The 22,306-nt window shown below is 38.4% G+C and overlaps 1 protein-coding gene across 1 annotated transcript in view; it reads right to left on the reverse strand.

Moving 5' to 3' along the window:
- Positions 1-3,672: 3,672 nt before the first annotated feature.
- The window catches only part of commd1 (copper metabolism (Murr1) domain containing 1), a 64,571-nt gene continuing 45,937 nt past the window's right edge, over positions 3,673-22,306 (reverse strand). Inside the window, exon 4 of the mRNA XM_034017406.3 lies at positions 3,673-5,353. Within this exon, the coding sequence (XP_033873297.3) occupies positions 5,246-5,353 (108 nt within the window). The 3' untranslated portion in view covers positions 3,673-5,245. The remainder of the gene's footprint in view (positions 5,354-22,306) is intronic.

Raw genomic sequence — 22,306 nt, forward strand, 5'->3', positions numbered from 1 at the left:
ATTACTGCTAAGCAGGGTCTGAAACCAGTTGTGTAACTTTTAACATTGCAACATCAATGCTGTATCAACCACATCTTCAAACAAAATGTATTTCGATAATTAAAGCATTGTGTAAATTAAAGCACACTTGATGTGTTTAAGTTGTATTTCTGATACAACACCGTGGACACGAATTTAAGTCTAAATTTATTACGGTACGTTTAAAAAAATAATAATAATCCTGTCATCAAATTTAAATCAATTTCTGATTTTTTAGCTTACTAAATTAATGTTCCCTTTTATTAGAATGTATTGAGGCCTTTGGTAATGAAACGGTTGGTGAATTTTAAAAACTCAACATTTTCTAAAGTTATTACAGATTTAAGTGAAGCCAGATAATCCATTCACTAGACTTCAGAGTGAGATGCCGGTCAGTGTAAACATTAGAGAACACCTGAATTGATTTAATGAGTATGTGAAGATACAAAGACTGCTGGAACACAGTCACACTGTCTCTCCAGCTTCACGTTATTATTATTATTATTATTATTATTATTATTATTATTATTTATTTCTTAGCAGACACCCTTATCCAGGGCGACTTACAGTCGTGCCAGAAGCATCACCTAGCAACTTGACACAAGCTCTCAAGGAAACACAGGTTACAGGTTTGTCTTATTACGGCCCTGTGTCATCAACAGTCAATAGAGCTTATTGTTATATGCTCACCTTCAATTAAAAAACCTAGTTGAGTCTTCAAAGTCAAATCAAACTCTTACCAGAGTTTGATGTGGGCGAGATTCACTGCACTATGCAGTATGCTCTGGCCCACTGTGTCCAGATGTTAGCACTTGTTCTGTCCATATGTCTTAACATGTACACGTCACCATAAAGGATCTGAAACAGTTATGAATTATCTGAAATATCTGCATTTGTTATTTATACTATGGGACATGATGTTTGGGTCTGGTCAAACTGGCAGGAATGAGATTTTGCTGGCACACAAGCTTAATATCAATTCACAGCTGGAAAAGAAAGGGCATGTCTTCACTTGTTGCCTAGAAATCACTATCTCTGTGCTGCATCACATTTGACAGTGTATTTCAGCTACTACATCTACTAAAAACACCCCTATAAGGTCTCATCCTGATCTCAGAATCACAAAGAAATAGAACAAGTATGTTGGCAACATCCTTTCCTCAGCTGTAAATACAAAAATAGCAATTAGTATCATAAAAAAAAGTATAGCTCCATGACCTGCATCCACTGAAAGTACGTATACAAAAATGTAAGTGGGACATCAGTACATCGCATAGATATACAGGTTCTTTTTTTATCCCTGTGAGATTCAGGAGCTCAGAAAACTAGCACACATTGTGACCACACAGACATTTTTGCACTTTGCTATTTGGGTGTGGGGAAACCAAACCCTGTGGTATAAGAAAATGAACCACAACTCATTTCAACATTGAATACTTTGAGAAAGACTTCTAGTCGAAAAAATTCTTAAAGTTTATTTTTGTATTACTATATTGTTTTGAGTACCGTATGATCATATTACACAGAAGCTATGCAATGTAATAGCATTTACAATCAATCTTAACCACATCCACTCTGAAACCTAGCTGTGCAATACACACCTTTTGTAATAGTTTTTTTTGTAATACAGAAGTGAAATTGTAGTATTTCTTCTGAATCAAGCAAAGAAAAAAATGTATAAAGGAAGACAGGTAAAGTATGTTTATGGCAACAGGAATTAAACAATTAGAATGGTATAAAATGAGCAAGAAACCAATTTGATGTAAAAGAGAATTATCAGTTAAATAATCCATTGCACGTACTTCAAAATAAGAGATTAGTTAAAATAAAATGCACTTTAGGATCTCTTCCTTAACACTGATTGTGTTTTGGGGGGCTCCCGAGTGGCACATCCGGTAAAGGCGCTCCGCGTGGAGTGTAGGATGCGCCCTATAGCCTGGAGGTCGTCGGTTTGAGTCCAGGCTATTCCACTGCCGACCGTGGATGGGAGTTCCCAGGGGGCGGCGCACAATTGGCCTAGTGCTGCCCGGGGGGGAGGGCTTACGTCGGCCAGGGTGTCCTTGGCTCACCGCACACCAGCGACCCCTGTAGACCAGCCAGGCACCTGCAAGCTTGCCTTTAAACTGCCCAGAGCTGTGTTGTGCTCAGACGCTATAACTCTGGGTTGGCTGCATGGCGGCCCTGCAGAGTGAAAAGAAGCGGTCGGCTGACGGCACATGCTTCAGAGAACAGCATGTGCTCGTCTTCGCCGCTCCCGAGTCAGTGCAGGGGTGGTAGCAGTGAGCTGAGCCTAAAAAAAAAATACAATAGGATATTTCTAATTGGGAGAAAAAAATGTAGTAAAATCAATTGGCGACTACTAAATTTCACAAAAAAAACCCCCAAAAAAACATTGATTGTGTTTTACCCAGATGCAGCTGTGAGATGGTACTGTACACAGCTAATGCAGGTAAGACCACCCAGCTTCTTGTTATTATTTGCTGTAGCAACAACCTTCAAAACACACCAACAAAAGTCAATATACTGCATGGGTTTAGGTCACTCAGAACTGGGCTGGGGTTTTGATGTCAGGGTGGAGTAGCAGAGAATAGTGCATTATTATATAGAAAGGGTAGAAGCCTGGAGTAAGGAGGGCAAGTGTAACTATATGTAATACAACAGCAGAGTGGACAGTGATTGTACTACACAGAAGGGCAGTGCAAGGGTTTAGGCCGCCTGCCTGTGCTGAAAATGAGTGCCTCCTTGCTTGGGGGCAGCAGTGTGGAGTAGTGGTTAGGGCTCTGGACTCTTGACCGGAGGACACCTTTATCCAAGGCGACTTACAGAGACAAGGGTGTGCGAACTATGCATCAGCTGCAGAGTCAGTTACAATTACGTCTCACCCGAAAGACGGAGCACAAGGAGGTTAAGTGACTTGCTCAGGGTCACACAATGAGTCAGTGGCTAAAGTGGGATTTGAACCAGGGACCTCCTGGTTACAAGCCCTTTTCTTTAACCACTGGACCACACAACCTCCTGCTGTACCCTTGAGCAAGGTACTTTACCTAGATTTCTCCAGTAAAAACCCAACTGTATAAATGGGTAATTGTAAATAAATAAATAAAATAAAATAGTGTAAAAAAATAATAATAATGTAATTCTATGTAAAAATAATGTGATATCTTGTAACAATTGTAAGTCGCCCTGGATAAGGGTGTCTGCTAAGAAATAAATAATAATGGTTGCACCGTATCTGCCTGCCTCTCGTGTGTATTTCAGGATGGGTGATAAAGTCCACCCCTCCCTAGCAATAGCAGATTGCCAGCTTTCACCTGTTTCACAAAACAATATTTCAAGACAGAACGGTTTAGTTATGCAGGAATCATCAGCTCAGCTTGTTTGTGAATTTGTATTTTGTGAGATAAAGATGCAGTCACATTTGTGCATGCCTTACTTATGGAAATAGCCATGTAGGAAATGTGTTAATCTGTCCTAAATACAGATAGTCCTTATTCTTGAGTTTCAACCTTCTCAAACTACTCATAACGAACAAAGAAAAAGGTCACTTAAAAACAAAAACAAAAAGTATTTTACATCAAAGCCAGGTACAGGTGGAATCTCAGCAACATGAAAGGGGTTCATATTAAGTTTAAAATAATGTTCGAGATCACTGAATTGAGTATTTTTTTTTATTAATTTAATTTGCTGGTGATTTATCAACAATGTTCTATAAAATAAAGGCATACACAGAATATAGTATGTGCATCACTGTAGAAAAATGTTATACTTTTGTACAAGTTGTACTCTTATTGTAGGACTAACACAGATGAGAAGTAATAGCAAATTAAGTGACATAATGGCAATGTAACAACTGACTTGCACCCTCTCCATTCACTGGGGATCAGTTACACAGAAGTGTGGGGAAAACACAATTACTGTAGGTCAAGGTGACTAAATCTGAATTATGGTGGCACTATACTTAAAGAAGTACCAAAAAATAAAAAAAATAAAAATAAAAAATAGAAAAACAATTATGTTCATGTTGAAGCTGCCAACATTACAAATCATCTGTACTACAGTTTTACTTTTAACTTCTTTAAACTGCTACAGAATAGCAGTACCATAATTAAAATGTCCTTACAGTCATAGTTCTGTGCTCACATTTCTTTTAAATACTACACTTTTTTCACAATTACTAAAAGCATATTTTCAAAATGAACCAAGGTTACTTTAAGTTTCTAAATACTTAAATAAACCTCAGTTGCTATGGAGCTGAAGTTTTCATCACTGACATGTACGTTTGAGGAAGGGCTCATATCTTGTGTGCTGCACTCAAACTGAAATTAGAAACTTCCATTGTTTAAAAAAAAAATAATAATAATTCCTTTTTTGAAAATCATTTCAATGCTAATCGCCATCAGTATTAGAATACAGGTACTGTAACTGCTATCAGCGTATAATATATCTGAGCTTTTATTGCTTGTAGAGCAAAAACCTTGGTCTTGTATTTGGAAGACAAAGCGACATTATTGGAGCAGATTATCACATCTGGGAAATAACAGCGATGATTGTATGCACATGAAAAAATACTTAGTATCTCTGCTACCTTTGTATCTTTGTGTCAGCAAGGTTAACAATGGACAGGAAATGCCAGGATTTGGTCCATTATTGGGCTTTGCCAATATCAATGCCTATATCAAGTGTAGGACTGACTTGTTGAATCTAATGTGTTTGCATTTTTGTGAATTGTTTCTAACTGTGTCTCATAACACCTACATTTCTTGAAAATTCCTGAAAACTAACAAGGAAAATATCTAATAACATATACTGGCTTGCGCAATAAATTAATTGGCATACAGTGTATTTAAGGAGCGTGTTCATCTATTCAGGGATACCAAGATATTCAGTAAGTACGTAAGGGGTAAGAAATAGGCTGTAGTTGAAATCAAACTTTTTTTTTTTTTTTTTTTTTGGGAACATATTCAAACATGTTAAGGATACTTATTTCCTTACTTCATACTGGATGCCAGACATTTCTTTAACAAATGATAAACAAATGGGTGGCTATTTCCAGGTTTGGAAAGTGTGTTTAATTTATAGGGGATCTGGAGGCGGCTAATATAAACAGGTGAACTAAAGTACAAACAATTCCAGCTTCTTCGTCAATAACCTCCAGCTCTGTTGCGTTAACTAGTTATGAACATTTGCAGATTTAACTAGAGGCCTAGAAATGTACTTGGAAAAAAAATTAGCTGTTGTGTGTTATGGCACTGATGCTCTCCTCAATCTCACACATCTTCTTTAAAACATGGTTCACCTTGGCTTCGTCAAACTCCAAGCAGATAAACTCTGATTCCTAAAAAAAAAAAAAAAAAAAAAAGAACAAAATTAAAAATCACTCAGAAGTCTTTGTACAGTTGCATATAGAATGTACATACTTTCACTTGCTTTTGTACAACGCTTTGATATGCGTCAATGTATTTAAAACCACTACTAAAATATGCACATGTACATCCACAACTTAAAATAAAAAGTGCACAAAGGCTTGAAGCCTTTTGTAGCAAAGCTTTTATAGGAACACTTAAGGACCAGGAGGGGCGATGTGTCCGCATTCAGGCTGCATAATACGTTTGCTGTAAAGGTTTAAGCTACAGCATAGCAAGTACATCATTAGTTACACTACAAAAAACAAAAACAAAACAAAACAAACAAAAAAAAAAACATTTACCATTTTAATTTTATTTTTATTTTAAATGTTAAGAGTGGCTTGATTGCAAACATGGGCCAGATTTATCAAGGCCCCAAAAATGTAAGTAAACTTTTAGTAAAACAAGTGTGTCAGCAGCACGCATCCCCAGCCACAGCTGTAAATTCAAAATTAGAGCTGTAACTGTGAACAAGATGATGACCGTGACACATATCAACAGTATGTAAAGAATAATATAGAATAAGAATTAGACTCAAGAGTTTCATAACAATTTGATTACGAATTATCCAGATACATGCGAAAATGTGACATACAGACAGATGGATGAACAGAGCGGCCCTTATATCCACAGAATCAGATACCCTCAATAACCTTAACTAAAGAATGTGAATACCAAGTTTCATGGAAATTGCATAGGAGATTCTCCAGATATATACACAAAGTGTGACATACAGACTACTGTACCAGACATGACTACTTATACAAATAGGAGGTAATTAATAGAATAACCCTGTGGCAGGATGGAAGCCCTGAATTTGTAACTAGTGTGTGTTTATATAGCTCTGTATAAATAAAGATTAATTCTTTTGAATTGAAGTTTATCAGGGATGGGGTTAATTCCATCACTGACAGAATCCACATGGGGAATGTGGCTGGGGGCTTGATTGATTAATTGATGGTCTATCAAACCCCAGCCACAAGCTATATAAAGGAAGCCAAATCCTTTGTTTAGTAGGAGGAGTTTAAGAGATAACCTTCAGTGAATGTGAATGTGAATGTGAACCCACAAACAAAAACAGAAGATAATGTTATCAGTGTGGGTCCTATTTTGATGTGCAATAAGAAATTTGAAGTTCATTGAAATAATTTTTAGATGATGGTGATTATGATTATTATGTATTAGTTATTTAGCAGACGCTTTTATCCAAAAACGACTTACAGATACTAGGGGATGAACTATGCATCACAACTGCTGCTGCAGAGTCACTTATAATAGGACCTCGGTTTTTTACGTCTCATCCAAAGGATGGAGCACAAGGAGGTTAAGTGACTTCCTCAGGATCACACAAGTGAGTCAGTGGCTGAACTGGGAACCTCCTGGTAACAAGCCCCTTTCTCTAACCACTGGACCACCAAGTCTTACCTCCTATTTGTATGAATCAAGCAAAAGAGCAAATGACCAAGTTGTTGTGCTCCTTACAAAAGTGGTTTAATCACCATTATACCCAAAACATTTCAAAGAATAAATCTTCCCTCAAATTTTCTTTTAAACTGGCAAACTGAGATTTGCAAATTATAGTTGGTAGCAAGTACACAGTTAACCAGGAGAATGTAAACTAAACACTTGCAAATAGTAGAAAAAAGGCAAGTTATCTTTTTGCTTAAAGTGTTTGCTTCATTGAGATTGATGTGTTTGAAGTCTGTTATCCCTAGATTCCTATAGAATAATTCCAGCTAGTTGGGCTGACTTGGGGGAATCGTTTCTAAATATAGATTCACTTTGAATTAACTTTGAACTGGGAAAAGAAAAAGAAATTATATATATATATATATATATATATATATGCAATAAACAGACACATTAACACGTCAAAGCTCTTCATTGATTTGTATCTTGACTTGCTGAACTCAGTATCTTGTGTCTGACTGTTGCTCTTACGCGTACAGTTGGTACAACACGTCACGTTAAATAGAGGCAACTAAAGGTTATGTTGATTGATGTGCTCTTTCTTGATTTTTTTTCAGCACTGCTTGCAAAAGTTGCTCTACACAGATCTGTATTTACTGTAGACTTAACTCAGTAAGCCTTTGTGAAAGGCATTTGACCGGTGCATATTGTATAACACATATACTGTACACTTCATGCCTTTAAGAAGCTAAAGTGGGTCCGTTCAAGGTTAAATGCTCTACATGCAGCAGGGGGTTATGTGGCTACTGCAAAACATAACACACTAAGAAACCATTTCAGGGCTGGCTATAGATGTTAGACTGATTACCCGGCAGGGCTGGATGCAGAATGAATGCTTCGTGGGCTTATGAATTGTGTTCTGCAGGAACAGAAATACCATCTATAAAACTATCAACCCTAAATGGCATACATGTTACAAAATAAGCCAGAAATATGACTACATTAACCTGGATACTTGAAAGTGATTTTTACCTCACAAGTAAACAATGGCTTTGCAAGCACACAAATGACTCATGTCTCGGGACATTGTTTAATGAGTAGATTGTATGGCATTAAAAAATGAATGAGGCAAATACAATAGAAATAAGATATGCTGTTGAAATTACATATTATTGTTGCTTATTTCTTTTGTAAGTGTTACCATGGGAGTTGTTTATGGTGCTGCTTGAACAGCACTGTATCTAGTGTTTTATAAATGTATTTATCCCCATGTGGTGACTAGAATCTCCAACTACAGGGTTCTGTCTGGGTCCAACATCCATTGAAAATACAAGAATGCTCCTACCTGAAAAGTTTCTATACTGGTGCTGAACCCATTTGGTATCAAAATGTAAAAAAGCGAATGCATTAAACAGCGGACAAAATGTAATTTAGTTACTGTGCTGTACATATCTTCTGTAATATTTTTATCAAGTTAATTGTGTACATATATCAAATAGATACACAGAGGGTGAATGGAAAATAATGTCAGCGACATACAACCCCTGCGCCTGTTAGCATTAAAATCAATTAGAATATCAACTTGAATTATTTAATTTGTTTCACTTTCACATTGCATACTGGTAGAAGATTTTGGAGGAATATTCAATGTTCCCAGCCTGCCACTCTTGATCACTTCGATCCCATTTTTTAATTTTAAATCCTTCTTAAAACCTGCCTAGTAAATTCTTTTTTAGGATTTTTACATGTTTTAAAAAATAGTGAATTTGAACCAAAGCTGTAAGCAGGCACCTTCCTTGCCAACACTTACCAAAGTAACAGCCTGCATGGGTTCTTGAAGGGGTTTAGGACTTAATCTCATCAGTGTAGTGGCACACAGACACTGCTTGCTTGAACAGTTGTAAGAAACAGGCTATCACTTTCCTACGTAGACTGAGCTCCTCTGCCATGCGAAACCTCCAGGCATGCTGGAGGATTATTTCTAATTAATACAGAGCCTAAATAGCACAAGATGCTAATCTGCTACTTGAGCCTTAAAAACTAATTTCATTGGAATACATAACCAGGGCCAAGTGCTCTTCTCTAGAATACTGTAGGCCTTTGCTGTGAACCAATAATAGCCAACGGGGCACTTGGAAACGAAGTGTGTCTTGACTAATGGAATTAATAAAGGACAGTGCTTTCAGAGAATATAGGTACACAAATACCAGTACATTCACACATGCTCCTTAAGTTTCCAGAATTTGAATTCTCTCGCTTCTAGGACCTTAGGCATTTGGTTTAAACCACACAGAACCTTGAAAGTGGGGAATATCTTGTTTGCCACAGAGGTTTCCCTGTTCACAGGCCTCAAATTCAGCCTAAGCTGTAAAGGGCTTTAATTAAATGGCACAGAACCCAAGGGTGCTGACAAAAGCTCTTTAATGCATTCCAAAGTTTGTCATGAGTAAATGTAATCTTTTGCCAATGAAAATGGTTTACAGGGCTCTACGTTTAGATTTTTAACTACTGGCCCGGATGCAATTTTCTCTGTCCCAATATATTTATATATTTTTTCATGATATCATCATATTTTCAGTATATTTCTCAAAAGAAAGTGGCTAAAGCAGCGTGGAGTAATGGTTAGGGCTCTGGACTCTTGACCGGAGGGTCGTGGGTTCAAACCCAGGTGGCGGACACTGCTGCTGTAACCTTGAACAAGGTACTTTACCTTGATTGCTCCAGTAAAAACCCAACTGTATACATGGGTAATTGTATGTAAAAATAATGTGTAAAGAAAATAATGTAATTGTATGTAAAAAAAATAATGTGATATCTTGTAAGAATTGTAAGTTGCCCTGGATAAGGGCATCAGCTAAGAAATAAATAATAATAAACAAAGCCTTCAATATGTTACTTCAAACATTTAACACACACATCTGTGTGCTTGTCAGAAAATGAAAATACTATTAAGATTTGAAAATGTATGTGTACAAATGATACTCATTTTTTCACATGCAACTGAGCTGTTCCCATATGGTCACAGCAACGCTAAAACTGAATTATAATAATCCTAATTAGGGATGGGTCAGTGTAGTCGAATACGAAAATACTAAATTATTCTAATAGCATATTACATATTCGAGCACACAAAAAAGCCTTATACATTAGCTACTAGTAGAAGCAAACGCGTCTTTCTTTTATTTATTTTTTAATGCTGACGCTTAACAAGTGTTACATCAGTCTTAAATCTGTTATTTGCATATTTAAAGTAAGGACCCTAATTAATTATGCAATGCTTGTAATAGCAACATTCTACAGTAATCATATTCTGTTTGAAATTGTTGCCAATTTTATTGCCTTGTTTTTAGCTAATGTTAACAGATCCCTGCATGACTTCCACTGTAATGACTGTACACAGCAGCTTCTGCAGCTGTTGCTAGCCAGTCGTGAAACAGCTTCCGGGAGCATGGCTTTGTATGGGTACGTTTTCCAAAACAGTCAGATGGTGTGCTTTGGGAGGAGATGCTCTGTTCACTGCCTCTTGAAGGCCACACTCAGAGACGAGATGTATGTGAGAAGCTGACAGATTTCTTTGATGATCATAATGTACAGTGTGATAAGCTAGTTTCAGTTTGTACAGACGGAGCGCCTTCCATGATTGGATGTGAAAATGGTGCAGTGTCGCTGCTCAGACAAGCCAAAGGTCTTGGAAAGTTCATTTCATACCATTGCATGATTCACCATAATTCACCATTTTGTGTGGCAAACTTTTATTTTTAGCTTTTCTTTTTGTTTTTATTTCTTTATTTCTTTATTGATTGTGACACTAGGTCTATCATTGCTGTCAGCTCTGTGTTACAATTAAATCTGTGCACCTGGGCGGTGTATTTATTTTGCTAGGCCTAAATGGTGAACGTGCATCGGACGTACAACTGAGAGTTGTCCGTGCAGATACACTTTACCTACAGGCTATTAATTACAACACCGTTTCACAAGCTATTGTAAAGTGCTTGAATAAATTTGACATTGATTTTGATGATGTCAGTGTATTTATTTCTCTATTTGCGGTTTAAAAAAATAATCTGTACACATAATTTATAAAATAGTTCAGAGCACATGCCCCGATTTTCATAGAGCCACAGACATATATAGTGACATGGCAGAGGCCCTGCACACACTGGGGAATGTGTTTTTGTGGCTGTTTTTACACAGTTTAATTTAATTGTATAATTGTTTTACCATAATCACCTGGCACTAATTTAATGAGGGACACCTGCCTATATATATATATATATACACACACACACACACACACACACAGAAGAAATCAGGTAGGTAATTCAAATTACAAAAGATTGGGGACCTTTGGTCTACAACATAGGATAAATGGCTTTCAAGAAACCCATTTAGCCAACTGCAGGAAACAGTTTAATAGAATTGAACATGATGTACATAAAATTATGTTAAACGAGACTGAGTTAAATTAAAAACATTTTTTTAATGTCTTCAATTCAAATCTTTTATTTAACCCGGTAAAAGAACAATTGACAACAAGTTCTCATTTACAGTAGTGACCTGGACAAGGCGGCTCAAACTGCAGCAAAGACAACATATAGTTAAAATCCATCTGATGTAACAGAATAAAACAATACAATCCAGTACATTAACTACATATTTAACATTTCCAAGTATCAGTCAGTAGCATATCCAGTTTATGACTAAAAAGGTTAACAGAAACCAGATAGATCAATTTCATATCCCTCTGTAAGACATTCCACCTGCTGCTGCAAATTCAAATGAGTGTCTGACGAAAGTAGATAAAACCCTTGGAACTGACAATTTTATAAATGCATCAGATCTAAGCCGACAGAACGAAGAAGAAAAAGTAAACAGAACGTTACCAAATATTGTTCAAATAACAAGCATATACCAGTTTAAGACATCTGGTACTGAAAGGAGGCCAATTCAGCTCTCTGCACAAATCAGAATGAGGGGTTCCACACGGCTCTCCGGTTATAAATCTAATTGCTGAATGACATAAAAGTATCCAACTTATTCAACACAGTTTCAGTGGCCAATCTAGAAATCACACTTCCCGTCAAAAATCAGTAATAAGGTCATTTGAACTTGTAAATACTTAGTACAGCGAGTGAAATGCATCTTATTATGATACAAGAAACCCAATTAGATTTTGTTTAACAGAAGTAATGTGTTCTGAAAGTTATAGCCAAATGCCCAGGTATTTGTAATTTGTTACACGTTCCAGTGCCACTTGCTTTAAAGTGGTTATATTAAATAAACTTGAGTCAACTGTACAAGTAATGTTTTTATTAAAATATATATTTTATTAGCATTCAGCAACAAACATAAGTCTAAAAATGTTCGCTGAATGACAACAAAGCTCTGTTACAGTTCCTTAATGACTGAAGACCTACAAGTACCTACAGAATACAACATTATATCATCTGCATAAAACTGAATTGAGGAGTGATCAGCTGCCAATGGAATATTATAGATAGAAAACGGAAAATAAAAAAGTGGGCCAAGAATGGATCCTCCTTGATGTAAACAAAGCATCCCTCTGTGTAGCATAGTGGTGGAGTCGCCTCGAGCTGTGGCGCAAACGCTTTTTGAGCCTCCCCGGGCACGCCACCCAGCCAATCCAGACCTCTCGATCACCTCAGCGCAGGGCAAGCCTACCTGCTCAATTGGTTGCCTAGCAACGTATCTCATGTTACGTCTCCCAGCTGAACACATCCGCGCAAAAACCAGCAACAGGGTCCTCCCTGTCACAGGTACCGGTACTATTTAAACAGTAGGCCTTGTTGTTTCAAAGTGCTGTATATTCACATTGGAAACGACAAGAGCATTAAGCAGGGGGGTCACCTCTTTGCTGACAACACAGGTACATTCTGGCAGTGTAATTGGGGAGATAATTACACTGTAAACAGATAACAAAGCAGTTTGGAAGTCAAATTAACATATCCCTCTTATTAAAGTAAACCTTTATATATTGTACCTAACAGACACCACTGCAAAGATACGACTAACCTTTTGGTTAAAACTCTATCACAGTCAAGGCGAAACAGAAATATGTTTTTAATTGTGCTCTGTGAGGTCTGGGTTGACACTGATGATGAGGAAGAATGTGGATATGATCACTGACCAAGCTTGAATGTGGAATTACAGGAGGTTAATGAGGGAGGCAATGTAGTTTAGCTGACAGAAATAAGCATGTTAGTGACGTACATCTGCCTGCCATGGCTACGAATACAAAACGATTATATCAGTAACAAACATCCCCAGCAGAGGGTAATTAGAGATATAAATATAATGAAAAGGCAGAACTACATCAAACCTACAGTATACTTATGTAAAAATGTAACATACGTGCAGATGGTAAACATACGTAAATAGTTTGTTCTAAAGAATGCCTTTAGCTAGTTTGATCACAATTGGATAAGTGATACATGTAAAAATGTAAGAGTGCCATAAAGCCATGAAATTACAGGTTCCAATCCCAGCCCAGGCACTGCAACACAGTTGCCTCATGTATATTTATGAAGAATCTTTTCATTTTTATTAGTCATCACAGGTTCTGTTTAATATCTTATTCATGCGTGTTCACGATCATCCTCTATAGGCGCTCCGGCAAAAATGATCCGTGCCAAATAGAGGGTCTGCTTCTAAAAGCAGAATTTCTAAATTGAGGTTTGGAAAATGACTCATAGGGTTGTGCAGCTGTAATGTCTGTCCCCTCTGAATGTGTGATTTTGTTGACAAGGGGTCCTCTAGTTTTGGAGTGGACATGTTTTATAGGCACCATTAACTAATTACACAATGAACACCTGTATGGAAGTTACATTTGTTCAATTAAGTAATTTAGAGTACGTGGAACAAAAGACTGTAAAAAAGTTGCATGGAAAACTGGGAATCTTAGAAGAATGGCACGTTTCATATATGTGAAATACAAATTCCACTTGCACATATGTGGCCTACTGCAGTATGTGGAATACGGCAGTGTGGAGTAGTGGTTAGGGCTCTGGACTCTTGACTGGAGGGTCGTGGGTTAAATCCCAGGTGGGGGACACTGCTGCTGTACCCTTGAGCTGTACCCTGAACTGTATAAATGGGTAATTATATGTAAAAAAATAATGTAATGTAATATAATTTTATGAAAAAATAATATATCTTGTAACAATCATAAGTCTCCCTGGATAAGGGCATCTGCTAAGAAATAAATAATAATAATAATAATAATAATAATAATAATAATACCAAGTGCATGTAAGCCTACTGACAGATAGCTGCCTTGGAAACTGTTAGGCTTCACACTCTCAGGTTCCCTGCATGACTGGAATAGCAGCTTAGTCATAATAATGTGTTAACCGGTGTTGCTAGGTAAAAGGGTCATCCATATCAAATTAAGTCACATGTGTATCACTTGCTATAAATTATGCATAAGGTGTAAAAAGTGTTCATATTTTAGTACCAAGGTTACAACGGAGAGGGGGTTGACCAAGGATTTAATTGAATGACATCTTGTGACAGAGAGTGAATTGGTGAGATTCTCCCCTACAAGGTAGATTACGCAACACAATACCCAGAGGCAGTTCCATTGAGGTCCACTAGTGCCGCTGCGATAGCCAAAGAATTATTGCAGATTATGGCTAGATCACTGACTGATCACAGAACTAACTTTCTGTCTAATACATTACAGCAAGTTTACAAAATACAAAAAATACGTCCCATCAGGACATCTGTTTATCAACCACAGACGGATGGTTTGGTAGAATGCTTTAATAAGACCTTGAGGCAGATACTGAGACGATTTGTGAATCAAGAGCAAAAACATTGGGCATCGCTTCTTCCCTACCTCCTTTGTGCAGTGAGAGGTGCCGCCGAGTTCGACAGGGTTCTCCCTTTTCGAGCTCTTGTACGGCAGACAGCCTCGCGGTATCCTTGATCTGCTGAGAGAGGGGTGGGAGGAGCACAAAGGCTTGTCCAAAAATGTAGTGCAGCATGTGCTCCTACTCAGAGATCGACTAGATTTGGTCGGTCGTTTTGGCCCAGGACAACCTCAAAATCGGCTCAGCACTGGCAACAGCAGCATTACAATCAAAATGCACGAATTCTAACCTTTCGACCAGGAGACAAAGTAATGCTGCTGCTTCCCTCCTCAGAATCGAAACTATGTGCTAAATGGCAGAGGCCACATTAAGTGATTCGGGCTGTAGGAAAGGTGAATTATGAAATTAGACAGCTCGATCGCTGTAATGAAAGATAAATTCATCACATAAATTTATTAAAACCCTGGCAGGCAAGGGAGGCCTTATTTATAGCCCCAGGCGAAGTAGAGGATGATTTGGGCCCCGGTCTTGAGACCTCTAGCACAAAAGACATTTCGATGGGGGAACAGTTACTTCCTGATCAGCAACGTTAATTGAGGAGTTTAGTTATGTTTTTTTCTGAAGTGTCTGGTAGAACTAACCTTGTTGAATATGCTATTATCACTCCCCCAGGTGTCACAGTGCGAGAGAGACCTTATCGGATCCCAGAAAGTCGGCGATGTGGCGTTTGCAAAGAGGCATGGGCGATGCTCGAACTTGGGGTGATTGAGTCTTCCAGGAGTGAGTGGTACAGTCCAATTGTGATAGTGGCCAAAAAGGACAACACCAACCGCTTCTGCATTGATTTCAATAAGGTAAACGCTATTGCCATGTTTGATGCGTACCCCATGCCTTGGGTCGACAAGCTTCTAGATAGACTGGGGACTGCGAGTTTTATTTCCACTTTGGACCTGACGAAGGGATACTGGCAGATCCCATTAACCCATAGTTCTAGAGAGAAAGCCTCATTTTCAACACCAGAGGGGCTGTTTCATTTCACAACCATGCCGTTTGGGCTTCATGGTGCGCCCGCTGCCTTTCAGAGACTGATGGACCAGGTTCTACATCCACATCGTGGATATGCGGCAGTGTATATCGACGATGTGGTTATTTACAGCTCCACCTGGCGAGAGCATTTGGCTAGGATCATGGCCGTCCTTCAGTCTCTAAGGGTAGCCCGGCTGACAGCTACCTTGAGAAAATGTGCATTTCCCAAGACAGACACAATATTTGGGATTTATAATGGGGAATGGAAGGGTGAAACCCATTGTCACCAAGGTCCAGGCTTTGGTGGACGCAGCAATCCTCAAAACCAAGGCTCAGGTGAGGTCTCTACTGGGGTTAGCCAGTTATTACTGGTATGCCACAGTGGTCAATCCCTTAGTTGACCTCACCAGAAAGAGCGCACAAAATTTAATTAACTGGTCAGTAGAATGTCAGGGTGCGTTTCATATTGTTAAGCAGAGACTCTGCCAGGCCCCCGCTCTCATCACTCCAGACTTCACTAAGAGTGTCATCCTCCACACCGATGCGTCGGATGTCGGTTTGGGTGCAGTTTTGTCTCAAACGGTAGACGGAGTAGAACATCCCATCCTGTACATCAGTAAAAAAAATGCTCCCTCGGGAGCGCAACTACTCTGTGGTCAAAAAGGAGTGTTTGGCCATTAAATGGGCCATTCACTCTTTAAGATACTACCTGCTGGGACATTCATTTGATCTCGTCACTGACCACGCCCCACGCAAGTGGTTAAGCACAATGAAGGACAGCAATGCCTGGATAACTCGTGGTATCTGGCATTGCAGCCCTTCAAGTACCACATGGTACACCTTGTGGGGAAAGACCACCAAAATGTGGATTAATTTTCCCGGGAGGGGGGAGAAATGGGAAAGGTAGATTTAGCCAAGTGTTCCTTTGGCTCCATTCTGAGAGGTGGGATATGTGACAGAGATCGAATGATTCTTGGTGTTAGATCTCCCTCCCGACCAGTGAGGGCGCTGTGTAAAGGGAACAGAGTACCGTGGACTAAATGGCATGACAATTTATTCCCAGGGTTAGGTGGAAGTCGGACATCTAGAAAAGAGGTGGAGCTACGGTACCCGAACTCAATGAACTGGACGGGAAACGGCGTGGCATCCGTGGATTGGAGCAGTGGATGCGCTCGTTAACCAAGGGGTCATGAGGGAGGGTATAAATAGGGGTCATAGTGAAAGTAATCTGTTCCTTTGTAAATGGTTAGAACAACCTAGAAGGAGACCCTGTGATACTAGAAACGTGAGTGTTGTGTTTGTTTTGTTTGTCTAGTAAAAACTGTTTGCTTGTTATTTAGACTACTAACATGATCCGGAGCTGAAGCTGAAGGCCAGCATCAAACCCGGACACCAGCACTTCCCTTTGTTTCATGGAGAACTGTCTTTGCACCACAAGCACTAATTCACTCACTGTAGTACCTGTTTTATGTGTTTTGTGTTACGTGGCGGTTTAAAAGACTTTTGATTGCGGGTCAAACCCAGAGATTATAAATAAAGTGATACATGTCGCTGTATCACTTTACAACATTATTATATACAGGTGTTTGCCGTCAGGCTCTGGACATTAAATACCCTTGCACATGAATATCGTTGTCTGTCTGTTTCTTCTGCACTGCTGTATTGCCTTAACCTGCACTCACTTACCCACTTTGCCACAAGACCACAGTATCATACAATATAAAATATCTTTATTGGGAGATATTTGAGAGATACATGTTTCACATCAAGTCAAGTATATTTTAGCGAGTGTAACTTCAATTTCCAGGTCATGCTATACATCAGCAACTACTAATATATGTGAATGCAGTAAGATGAAAGCACTAGTTTCTCGTAAAACGAAACTAAGCAAGGTAGCAATAGCAAACATTAGAGCTAGCTTCCTGCCTTTCTGCAACAAAGGGAAACCTTTTTGGCTCTGTAGAGATCATGCAACCAATTTACTAACTGTCAGAGGAGCTAATTAGGTGGTCTGTTGTGCTCAATCATCTGACAGTACACAACTGCAAACTGTTTGAAGTGGCATGTGTAACATTTCAGCATTCCTATTCCCAGAAATTAGAAAAACGTCAGATCATATGACATAACATGTGTTATGCTGGAAATTAATTGAAAAGTGGTTGATTGTGTAAACATTTCCAGAAAGGATTAGTCAGTAATGGAATACTAGAAGTCATGCTACACACATTTTATAAACCTTACACAATCAGATTTAATTTAGATGAATGCCTTTTTTCCCTGGTTAAAGCAATATATTGAAACCAGAATTACGAGAGATTCCCATCTTTGTCTGAAGCTAATTATTGATCTCTCTTAAGATTATTGTGCTTGAGTGATACGTGAAGAACAATGCTTTATACTTAAGCTTTAATTTATCTAACTAACAAGTACTGTTACAGGTCACAATTGAGGGAAGAAAAAAAGTTAGTTACCTGTTGCTAACAGATGATACATTTAACTCACTTGTAAGTCCACTTCTTTTCAGTACGGTTCTGGACCTTGGTTCTAACTGAGATTGTATCAAAGTTTCAAGTTGTTTTATGAAAAGTAACTGCAGTAATAGAAGACGGCTGATCCACACAGTGAAAACTATACAGAAATGTCTGATTGATTTCTGAGTTATGATGTGGATGTAATTTAAGTTACACAGCAGTTTTAAGCTGAAGCTCAATAAAAATATCATTTTTTAAATATATTGACAATGTTTTTAAAAGATCAACACAATTCAAAATGACCATCATGTATTTCAGTTCACTGATGCCTAATCATTAAAATAGGCTGTAAAAATACTTGAGTTCCCTCCCTTATACTTCTTTCAATGACCCCTACTGAAAATTACAGGAATGGAAGTAGGCCTACTTGCTGGCTTCCTTTTCAAAGCATACATAACCCTGATAGCATGTTCTTCCTCTTTCAGAAACACTCACAACTTGAAGGCCCTGGGAACTGAGCCACACCCCATCCTGCAAAGTCATAGAGAAAACTACCCTATCCAATAGACAGTAGGTAATAGGTAATTAATGCAAGTGAATAAAGTGAAGCTCTTACATCACGTTTAAAAGCAGGAAAATACATCAAAGCATTCTTGAATATGTTTACCAAACAGCAGTGTAGATGGTGGGATGCCAAGAACCATTGTAGCTCTAAGACAATGTATATGGTAATAAATGTAAACGAGAGAGAGAGAGAGAGAGAGAGAGAGAATAATATATGGGTCAGAACATATTACCACACAATAATATGTCGAGTTGGTTTTGAGTCGTAATTCACAAGTAGTGTATACGCCACAAGTGCATTACAAGCTCAAAACTTCTGTGGTAACATATTCTCCCATATTATTATTTTATTATTCCATGTTTCTTACCTTCTTTCTTATGCTCTTTTGTTTGGCTGAGAGTTTTGTTTTGTTTGTGTAAACTGCGCAGGTTACTCTGCTATGCCTTGGAGAGAACTTGGTAAAGTCGCCCTCATTTTTTGTTATTGTAAAGTCTTCAGGGGGCCGCGGACTCCTCGAGAAAGACATTCCAGTCGTGGGGTGACACCAGGGGAGTGCCCCTATTCGTGAAGGGAACAACTGGGGGTGGGGATTACGAGGTGATAAAAGGGGGCTCTGCGTCGTTGATTAAGTTATATATAAACAAACAAGAGCAAGACCTATCTTATAAGCTTTGTTTTGTTCTAGTTTTGCACAAATTAGCAGGTGTTCTTATACTTAAACAGGCAGACAAAGACTAGTAAGCATTTTAAATATGTAATCCATGTGCTGGAAACCAGTGTTTTTTGATGGTAAAATACATCATCAACAAACAAAAGTAGATTATGCTTATTGTTTGTATTTTGTGGTGATGTTTTGTTCTTGTTCTGTTTTATTGTTTTAAAAAGAAAACACATGTTCAAGACAAACTGCCACAACAGAGAAAGAAACAGCTTTGGTTTCCTTGGAAAGGATTCATTTTTTGTCGGACACTGCTATTTTCTTAGCAACACAAATGTAAGCTTCTTTTTACATTAATCTACCCCCAGGCCAGGAAGAGAAGGGCACTTATTCATGAAATGTTAGCAGAAAGGTTGTCTCCACAGACCTAGCCACCAAACAAATTTATGTTGTGAATGTGGACAGGCCCATTGAAAATCAATGCCTCTTATTTCTGATGCAGAGCTGCACAAACCACACACTTGCAAGAAAGAACTGGAAAGGGGCCCGTAAATCCATTTAGACCCATTTAAGCTTGTTTTCATGCTATTTGCTATACCCACCAAAGATTAAATTTCCTGGAATTATTATTTTGATTATTACTTTGCTCGGAAGATCCAAAATGCCCAACATTTCAGTATGCTTAAGCGAACGTGTGTATTTTGTTTCTGAATAAATAATAATAATAATAATAATAATAATAATAATAATAATAATAATAATGCCCCTTGGTTTCTCCTCCTATCAAATCCTTCAAATTTAAATATACAAATTCAAAATCTATAATGTTACTATTCTAGCACAGAGGTAAGCCCCTTAACAGCTGCATGTTGAGAACCTCTACTGTTCAAAAAAGCCTTTGTTATGATGCTCTAACATGGCACATTTATGCTTAAATGACCTCCAACTGTCATTTTAAAATCAATGCTGGAATTTAACTTCAAGGGAAACGATGTGGCAGCCGCGAATTGGAGGAGCAGCTGCAATCGTTTACCAAGGGGTCATGAGTGACGGTACAAATAGGGGACGGAGCGACGTGATCTGTTCCTTCGTTTATGGTTAAGGAACGACCCGGAAGGACCAGTGTTTATGTTTATATATCGTACTATGAGTGTTTTGTTTGTTTGTCTATAATTTATTACTTGTTATTTCTTAGTAGTCAGCTCACACGTTCCAGAGCTGTCGTCTGAGGCCAGCACTAACCCGGACATCACTGTACCTGTATCACGATATAAATTGTATTAGCACCACGAGCACTACAGCACTCAACCAGGACTGGTGACCGTGTTTGTTCTTTGTGTGTGTAATTTACTGTGTTTATTATTTGGGACTGCAAACCCTTCGTTAGGAACAGTGAAGTACACATTGCTGTGTATTGCCTGGGATTATTATTTACGGTCACCAGACCAGGATTATATAAATAAACCTCCTTGAACTTTGGATTCTTGTTGTCTGCCTTTCATTGATCACTCCTGCACCTGCACACTATTAACCACTTTGCCACAGCCTCCTATGAACCCCTTATCAAAGTGTACCATTTAGCAATCCAAAAAAGGACAACTGAATTTACAAAGTGTAAACAGTGTAAGTGTATCACACCATGGCAGTTCCTTATACTGGTTGACATTTTTTTTTTTTTTTTATTTAAACTGGATGCTAAGTGGTGCTTTAGCCAGGGACGTAGATTAGGTCTCATGATACTTTCCCACGGATATCAGAAGATTCTGTGGACTTTGATCTTCTGACCACATTCTATTATATCTATTTCAGGCATCAGATGGGCACTCTGTAAAAATGGACAAGTGGTACCTCCCATTACAAGAGGGGAGTGTTTAAAAACACAGAGGAATTCTCATATTCAGGTCTACCCCATCTGGAAAAAGGCACAGCTGGGTTGTACTGGAAAATGCTCTGAAAAAAAATGTGTGGCTTATCCTGGCAGGGTATTGGTCAAATCAACCTTTCAATTTCTTGTTTTACCTAATTTCCATTCTCTAGCTCAAGCGATTACAGTACTATATACATAGTAGAATTAGGGTTTTTGTTTTATATGTAGTTGGGGGGGGGGGGGGGTCGACTAATACACGAGCAAACATATGAACCGATCTATAATTTATAATAAAAGCACAGATTTAGTGATTGCAATGACCGGCGGCAGCATGAACCTATGGAGGGGCATAATAATAATAATAATAATTATACCTTTTCTATTGCATGACCCTGCAGCATAGTGCTTCTGTGGGAAACAGCAGCAATTCCATTGTTGTGGGCAAATCCTTGTTGCCCTCGTTGCCAGAGCAAATGCTTCTAATTTCTCTCACATCAAAATGCAAACATCGAAATGGTTACTCAGTTCACGCTGACCATCCCTTTCCCATTAAAAAAAAAACCAGTGCAGCTGGGCAATGTCCTTCCTTCCTGACTCGTATCTATCACTGATTCATTCTGAATACTATAATATATATAAAATAAATAAATAAATCCCAGGCTTGTTTACATCCAGGAGCTATCACGTAAAACACAGGACGCAGTTTCATTGAATTATAGCCAGACCACACAACCCCCCACATTTTACTGAAATACATGCTTCCGTGTGGGCTAGGAAGGTAGTGTGGGTGGGGCTTGTATACTAAAACAATACTACTGTAGGCTATACAAAAAAAAACCATGTACTGTATTGCGGTTCTAGGTAGAAGAGCTTATAAAATTGTTATTTTTGCAAATCTGCCACTCAAATGCCGTCAGGATATCCAATACATATATTTAGGAAAAGAAAGGGGGGGTGGCGACTTTTACTCGAGCAAATACGGTAATTAAAAAAAAAAAAAAGAATAAATGAAAAACTAAAAGATGGTCAGCACAATAAAAAGGAGACAAGTAAT

Source organism: Acipenser ruthenus, chromosome 6 (genome assembly GCF_902713425.1).
Source record: "Acipenser ruthenus chromosome 6, fAciRut3.2 maternal haplotype, whole genome shotgun sequence".
Lineage (NCBI taxonomy): Eukaryota > Metazoa > Chordata > Actinopteri > Acipenseriformes > Acipenseridae > Acipenser > Acipenser ruthenus.